This window comes from Gossypium arboreum, chromosome 13 (assembly GCF_025698485.1).
Source record: "Gossypium arboreum isolate Shixiya-1 chromosome 13, ASM2569848v2, whole genome shotgun sequence".
In the NCBI taxonomy this organism is placed as follows: Eukaryota; Viridiplantae; Streptophyta; class Magnoliopsida; order Malvales; family Malvaceae; genus Gossypium; species Gossypium arboreum.
In genome coordinates, this window is record NC_069082.1 from 4,131,546 (window position 1) to 4,140,281 (window position 8,736).

An 8,736-nucleotide genomic window follows, 5' to 3' on the forward strand; every position below is an offset into this window, starting at 1 on the left:
AAATATCGTGCCCTAACGTGCTGGATGTGATATTTTGTTCCTTTGGAATGAGAGAATCTTAAAATCCAATTCGAGATGTTCACACATTTTAAAAGGAATCGTATTTTTAGCATTTTCCCTTCAAATTTTAAACAATAGGACATTAAATAATTAATTGGTACCAATTTTGGGCGTTACGAGGGTGCTAATCCTTCCTCGAGTGTAACCGATTCCTCTCGATTTTCGCAGACCTAAAATTATTGTTTTAATAAATCAAATGCTTTATTAAAATGATCAATCTCAAGGTGATCCGATTACACCTCAAAAAAGGATCGGTGGCGACTCCGTACCTCTTTTTTAAAGTCGACCCCCGTTTTTTCCAAAATAAAAATGGTTTCGACAAGAAGAACTCGATTCACCTCTATCAAAATGGCCTGAAGAGACTGGCATGTCGGGTATATTCTCAAATTGTCGAAAATCCTCATCATTTGACCAAGTATGTCTTCGAATGTAATTATGCAAAACCATTGTTGCAATAACTATTGAAACTTGCTTGTTGAATGAATAACTTGGAATATCTCTTAATATTAGCCATTTTTTTTTCACACTCCAAATGTTCTTTCAATCACAAAGCGTAACGAAGAATGGGCATGATTAAAGATTTCTTTTTTTCTAGATACTTGATGATTACCTCGACGAAAATCAGGTAAATGATATCGTTCCCCACTATATGGATCTAGAAAACCTGCCATTTATGGATATCCTGAACCCACAAGATAATATTTTCCTACAGAAAAGTAAAACATAATTTCAAGTTTAAAAATAAATTAAAAATTTTAAATTTTTTTATGTAAAGATTAATTAAAAAGTTAAAGTTCAACCTGATGGAGGGTGTGAAAATTTAACTCTTGTTTTCTAAGTGCTTGCAAAAAAATTCTACTATCATATGCTGTTCCTTCCCAATCAGGAAATGCAAAAATAAAGCACATGTTGAAGTCGCAAACTGCCATAATATTTTGAGTTGGTTCACCTTTCCGTCCGATATAAGGTATTTGACAAGAAGGCGAAATGCATGCTTTTATGTGTGTTCCATCTATGGCCCCAATACAATCCTTTAAAATAAATACAAGTAATGAGATAAAAGTTAAAAATAATTTATATTTTAAAAATATAAAGATTGTGTAAATTTTACCTTAAAGTGAGGCCAATATCTTGTATGATGTCGAATATGGTTCGGTATTTCCTCGAATTGACCTTCAGTGGGTTTAATCGTGTCTATTCCTATTCGAGCAAATATATGCAACATGTATAAGCCCAAATTGCCTGGGCCCGTAAACAACCCATCAGTCAACCCTTACCCAAACCCCAAATACCCATCTAAACTAACCCAACAGAAGCCCAAACCCCTTATAAAACCATTAACCCATTAAGCCCAAATATCACCAGCCCAAACCCCAAATACCCATCTAAACTAACCCAACAGAAGCCCAAACCCATTACAACCCAATACCCATTGAAACCTTAGCCACCTACCCCGTCGCCAAGGTCACCTCAGCGCCGCAACACCCCATGCCGTCTGCCACATCCACCACCTGCTCCACCTGCAAAACAAAAATGACACGCAACAGCAACAAAAAGGAAACATACAGTATAACAAATGGGATATATAAGTCGAATGGAAAATATTGTAAAGGGGGGGAACGAAAAAACAGATACGAGAAAGAAATAAAAAAACATAAATTAAAGGTTTTTAAAAGGAGAAAAGGTTGTTTCTTCATACCGATTAGTCTAGCATTTTATCTTTCAGTCGATTCAACACATATACACACACAAAATACATGCATATTCAAAAAAAAAAAAGAGGAAAGGATATTGTTACGGTCTCGGAGATCGGAGAAATCAGAACCGATTAGTTCCCGTGGTTCGATCCAGTCTCCTAGGCTTCCTTTGGTTTGCCTGGAACTCAAATACGGAGCGGGGGGACGAGAGGAGTCGATTCGGAGATTTTAGCACCTCCGACCGCCGTACATGGCGGATATCGGTAACCGACGGGCACCGATCCGGCGACCGGAAATCGCCTAGGCCGGACTCCCTCACTCCCTTCTTTCTTTTTTTCTCTCTGCACTGATAAAATGATGATTTCTTCAAAAAAAATTTACTTTTATAACCCCTTGGTACGGCGTCGTTTTGGGACAAACATCCAATACCCAAAACGGCGTCGTTTAATCGCTAGACCCGAACTCCGACCCGAAAACCGCTTGGGATCCACGTGTTTTTGGACTGAGGGTCTATTTGCGCCCTCAGTCCCTCCGCTTCTGATGTCGGTTCGATGTGGTCTCATTTTTTTATTTTCCCTTGGAATTTCATTACTATTTTATCTTGGTCCCTGATTGAGCGGTGCGTTTTGAGTGGACAGGTTTATTACCCATTCGGTCCTCCTTGGTTTTTCAAGCATTCGTCTGGGTCCTTTTTTATAGTCCACCAGTTTGTTTTATTTGTAAACTATCCTCCTTATTTTAAATCGATTTCAATTAGGTTTTATTTAGATTCATTTTTCAGTTTCTTTATTATTCGTGTTTATTTATTGATATTGATTGTATTATTTGCATCATTTTGTTTATTTATAGGTTGTAGTCTGATTAATTATAAATTTATCTTGTACGCATTTTTCTATATTTTATGCATTATTATTATTTTACCATGTTATTATTTTATACATTCTTGTTGTTATTAACAAACTATTACTATTATTATACTTATTAATAATATTATTAGTACTAGTATTGATTTTCATTTAATATTTATATGTGTATATACATGTACGTATTTATGTATCGTATTAATATTTTTTTTATATATTATCATTTCTAATATATATACATCGTATATGTTTATGTATATATCATGTATTTTTATTTTTTTATATTGTTAGTTATATATATTTTTATATACTATTTCATGCATATATTTTATATTATCCTTATTATTATTATTAATCTTGGTATATGTCATATTATATATGTATATATTTTTAATATATGTATAGGTATATATTTATGTAATATTGTAATAGTTTTCTTTAACATCATTATTTCCAATATGTATATATTATGTAAATATTTTAATGTTATATTATATGTGTATTTTTTATGTATTATGTGTGTGCATTTTTAATATTGTATTTTATATATCATGCATATATATCGAATACTGTATTATATTTTTACATATTATATTATGTATATGTTTTTCATATACGTTATGTACATACATCTTTCAATATTTATTATTATGTATATACTTTAACATTACTAGTTATATATGTTTTACCACTTCATGTATATGTTATTATTACATTTATTTTATTCCTATTATATTTATTATTAATATTAGTACACATATTTTATTATACGTGTATATATATTTTATATATATAGTATTATTTTCATATATTATTATACTCATTAATATACTTGTTATTTTCCTATTGTCACTTATTATTTTATTTTAATATTATTATGTGTTATTTGGTGTACATATATCTCTTTATTATTACTATTATTACTATTATTATTAGTATATGTCATTATATATGTATATTGTATATGTTCATTTTAAATATATTATATATATATATTATGTACCTATATTTAGTATTATTATGTAAACATTTTCATTCCTATATTACGTACATACTTTAATATATACATATAGCACCATTAGTATTTTTAATACACTACAACAAAACTGACTTTTAGCAGTGTTTTTTAGGCCTTTAGCGGCATTTTTACAAGCGCCGCAAAAACGCCTCTATAGATGGCGCTGCTAAATTTTGCGGCGTTTATTTCAAATAAACGCCGCTAAAGGTCATGGCCTTTAGCGGCACTTTTCACACAAACGTCGCTAAAGGTTATGGCCTTTAACGGCGCTTTTTTCACAAACGCCGCTAAAAGTCATGAAATTTTAAATATATATATATAAAAAAGATCATGAAAAATATAAAAAAATTTAAAATTCATTATCAAAATATTGAGAAGAAAAATATCCATGATTTAAATATAAAAATTTTCTATTAAAATTCATTATCAAATTAAAATAAAAATAAAAATATAGAATCAAAACTAAAATAAATAATAAAAATTAGATTAAATATAAATATAGAATCAAAATAATAAAGCACCAAACTTGTATACTGCCCACCATTATAAGTCACTAAAAGCAAGAAAAACAAAATGACTTAATTCATGGAATTCACGAATGTTAACATCAGACATGAGTTTAAAACTTTGCCTTCGGAAAGATGTTCAAAACCAGAATCCACAATAGATCGAAGCAGCTCCGGTTTCGGCAGAAAGTTTCTGAATCCCAAACTGTGAATTCCAACATACTCCCTACACCACATAAAAAAGAACATTACTTTACACTAAAACTAGCAGATTATATTAGAACATTGTTTACCTTAAAAATATGTATAAATTAAAATCAACTAAGGCTAAAATACCTGAGGAAGTGCTTTGACACAGCTGCGATAAGTATAAAGCACTGATGCCATCTCCTTCCCATCCTGGATAAGTGTGTTCTGCCATGCCATCAAATACAAGATCAGAGACTAAAACAAAACACTAAAAAGTTTATCAAAATTTTGCAATTAACTTTAGACTCTAACTAGCTTGGGCAAAAAATAAGTTTTCTAAACCGTTATTATTTTAATAGTAAATATAATTTAACTGATACTAAATGAGTTAAAAATTTTAATATATATATAATTACATTAATTTATCAATTTATTAATGATTTTTCGAAAAAATTATTAAAATATTTAAACAAATAATATTATTATAAATTTAACACGCAGAAGAACGAGAATACAAATTAATTATATATATATTTGACAATTATTCATACTGGTTGTATTTTTACATGCCAATAAAAAGCAATAAAAAGCAACGTTTTACCCTAAAAGACTAGCGTTGAATCATGGTATCTGAAAAAACTTAAAAGAAATAGAAATGATTGTAAAGAAGCAGTGAATAAGAACATTACATACTATGAATTTATATTCAATGCACTCTCTGTAAATGGTTATCAACATGGAAATGAAAGGATCCTTATATGAAACAAATGGTAAATTTTGAATTTGGCAATTGAATCTTCATATCCTTATATGAAGTTTGGTCGGCAAATGAAAATGAAAGAAAACTAAAGCAACATGGTTCCAAAGGTAGAAAGCTATCTAAGTTAATCTCTTCGTGCATACATTTGTCTAAACCAATAGCTCTACCATGCTTTTATACCTAGGAAGACTCAATTAAGGACTACCACAAATGATGAATGCTAAGTCGAGAACCACCAAATAAAAAAACAAGGCAATTAAAAAATGTAGTAGTTAAACTCAAGTATGTTATTCAAGTAATAAAAAAAGATTCAGGTTTAATTATGAGCCCGGGAAGTGAGCTGAAGTACTTTTCCACTACAATCAATGAAATCTCTTCAGCCTGGTGGCCTACAGTAGCAACAAAAAGGTACCTACTTCTATGGTCTTAAAGTTAAAAGAAAAAACAGAAACCAATTCCATAATTTCATTCTATGGCATGAAAATAATCAGAAGCAAGTTCAATTTTACATCAGGCATCCTTGGTCTGCCTAACAATATAGTCAGATTCACATCTAGATTATTAAATGATTATTTAGTTTCATACCAAGAAATTTAAAGAGTTTAAAAGTAAATCTAAGTTTCATGGTGTAAAAAACTTAGTATATCACAGTTAGCAATCGAAAGAAACACAAAATTGGAATTTGGAATGATACCCTTCAAGGTCAATACTCAAAGCTTCTCAACTGACATAAGAAACAGAAAGCATAAATACTAGGGTCCAAAATTGATCTGAGCTTAAAAACTAATCAACATCCAATAATTGAAACCAGAACACCCAGAGTAGCAAAAACAGCTGCAGGATTCTTTTAAATATTAGCACTAGAAACAAATTTGCACCAACATTCAAAGAGGTAATAATCCATAACTTCAATTTACAGCATTAAAACACTTCAATTTGCAGCACTTTAATACTTCAATTTACAGCATTAAAACACTTCAATTTGCAGCACTTTAACATTTCAATTAAAATATTTATAGCACTTCAATTTGTAACATTTAAGCACTTCAATTTACAGCATTCAAACACTTCAATTTGCAGCACTTTAACATTTCAATTAACAACATTTAAACATCTCAATTTCCAGCAACTAAACACTTCAATTTGCAGTACTTAAACACTCCAATTTACAGCACTCTAACACTTCAATTTGCAGCACTTTAACAGTTCAATTTACAGCATTTAAACACTTCAATTTGCAGCACTTTAACATCTCAATTAACAACATTTATACACATCAAGTACAGCGAAATGGAATAGCTTTGTTCTTTTTCCCCTTTTTTTATTACTATTAGTAACCACTAGAGGGCTGGTGGTAGCATAGCAATATTAGTTTTTTTATAAATAAATAAATAAATAAGATCATAATGTTTTGTATAACTTAAGATCAGAGAAATGTTTATGGCGTATACCTGAACTTTGCATCATTCTTAGGAATTGAAGGTATCCTAGTCAGCCTTCTGGTAGATACACTTCCTCCAAGATTTAAGTGATAATGATATATCTTATTATCACTAATGCCTACAGCCAGACACAAAATTGACTTTATTAAATACATAACGAAGAATTTAACAGAAGGGACACACACACACACACACACACACACACACACACACACACACATATTAACATCTCAATTAACAACATTTATACACCTCAATTAACATCTCAATTTCCAGCAACTAAACACTTCATTAGTGATGTACTAGCAGGTTAATTAGAGCCTGAAATTGCTTCATTAAAAAATTATAAAATATACTTCAAACATTTTACTTTAGAAATTGAGGGTAGTAAGCAATTTATTAAAAAATTTAAAAAAAAGTTATATAAGATTTTTATTATAAAATATTTAATAAAAAAGATAAAATTACAAATAATTATAATTAAAATTAAATGAATATAATGAAACTTAACCAAACCAAGAGATATTGATTCATTGAAGTTATCAAAACCTAAATTGATATCCACAAATTTATCATTCTCTTCTCATTTCAGCTAAACTTCGTACATAAACCACATGTCATTATGGAGGTGAAGTTAATAGTTAAACAATGAACGTAATCATTTTAACTAAAATGTTGGTTCACCTCTCTGACTTGTGCAATCAATAAACATTTCTAATGAATTTGAAATTAATGAAAAAAGAATATATAAATCAAATGCTATTCAAACAGTGAAATTTGAAGTACCTTGTTTACTCCTTTCAGCAAACATATTTCTCCCAGTAAAAACTGATATAGGGAATGAAAGAATTATTTGGCTAATGATGCCTTTATTCTATATGGTGATAGAAGTCACAAAGATCAACACCTCAAGCAAGCCGTATGCAAAACGTAAACTCTCATACATCAAGATTTCAACAGCATCTTGTTCAGTAGCCTTTTCCTGATGATAGAGAAAACACTTATATTATTTAATTGCTGAAATCCCATATTCAGTTCTACTACTGGAAACTTACAAAGAGCCTATTCAATCACTTCTAAAATGTCAAAGCTAAATAAATATATCATCAGTTCCTACTGTTTGTGGAGGAAAAGAATTTCAAACCATGAACTAATGAAAGCAGCTAATTTCAACAGCTTAACAACAAATGTACCCTTTTCCTATACCGATATGAATAGTTCTCTCATAGGCAATTCATCAAACATAAGGAGAGTAAACTTTAGATTCTTTACCATACGCAATCCAACACAAAAAAAAATTCCTATAATTCTATAATCTCAATTGAATCCATAGAGAAACCCAAGAAACGGCTGGAACAACACATTGCGGCATATTTTAAAGAGCACCTCAAAGAAAGAAAGAAAAAAGTCGATGGCATAGAAAATAAAATAAAGAAAACCCATTAACAGGAAAACGTGAATGCGTCTGATACCTTGAATTAGAAGAAAACCAGTAGGAAGAAAACCAGTAGGTTACCTTCAATCTAAGCAGGGAGAAAAAACTACTAAAAATAGTAATGATTTAAAGCTATCCAGTAAAATTGAAAGGAAAAAAAAAAAGAAAAAAGTACAGGACATGATGGAAAGAAAGTTAAAAGAGATAAGCCTGACTCACTTGACGACCATCGATTTCATGTGCTAAGACTCGAACATGCTCGATAGCTCTGGCTTCACAGAGTTCTTCGCTCTGCTTTGCTTCCAAAAACCCTTTGTGCCTTTTTCAGTTTCTTTTTTTCTTTTATTCCAGATCGAGAAAAGAAAAGTAGCTAAATTTTATTTGGGATATTTAGGGCAAGTGACATAGATGAGAAAAAGAGGGAGTAACGAGCGGGTAAGAGTGAGCGGGATTTTGATTTTCTTTTTTTTTTTTGGTAAAATAATGTTTTTTTTGCGGTATTTTTAAAAAAAACGTCAGTATAGCTTAATTTTTTGCAGCATTTTTAGTATAAATGCCACTATAGCTTAGTTGGTTAAGTTTGCTTGCTCTTTACCTTAGTACCTGGGTTCAAATCTCGTTGTTAGCAATTTTGAATCTTTTTTGTACCCCTCCGTACCTTGCTCTTTTTTGTACTTGCATTTATTGTTTTTAATCAATTAACTCTTCAATATTACATTAATATATATTATTAGTACAATAATATAAACGAATTGACAATTTGAGC

At 30.4% G+C, this 8,736-nt stretch overlaps 1 protein-coding gene across 2 annotated transcripts; it reads right to left on the reverse strand.

The window, feature by feature from the left end:
* Positions 1-4,106: 4,106 nt before the first annotated feature.
* On the reverse strand, positions 4,107-8,382 carry LOC108461912 (uncharacterized). Of its 2 annotated transcripts, none has more exons than XM_017761894.2 (5): positions 8,190-8,382; positions 7,322-7,517; positions 6,545-6,653; positions 4,481-4,558; positions 4,107-4,370 (listed from the first exon to the last, which is right to left on the reverse strand). In XM_017761894.2, the coding sequence occupies exons 2-5, from the start codon at positions 7,344-7,346 to the stop codon at positions 4,217-4,219; spliced, it is 366 nt and encodes a 121-aa protein (XP_017617383.1). In that variant the 5' UTR covers positions 7,347-7,517; positions 8,190-8,382; the 3' UTR covers positions 4,107-4,216. The 2 variants fall into 2 exon arrangements, with proteins under 2 accessions (XP_017617383.1, XP_052879902.1); XM_053023942.1 differs by lacking the exon at positions 8,190-8,382 and adding an exon at positions 8,008-8,071.
* Between the last annotated feature and the right edge of the window lie 354 nt (positions 8,383-8,736).

Bases quoted from the DNA above. Each gene is read 5' to 3' on its own strand.
- LOC108461912 (XM_017761894.2), bottom strand. From the start codon at position 7,346: ATGTTTGCTGAAAGGAGTAAACAAG. The intron at 6,654-7,321 runs GTACTTCAAATT...GTCTGGCTGTAG, and splicing joins TGCTGAAAGGAGTAAACAAG to GCATTAGTGATAATAAGATA. The intron at 4,559-6,544 runs GTATACGCCATA...ATGGCATGGCAG, and splicing joins AAGAATGATGCAAAGTTCAG to AACACACTTATCCAGGATGG.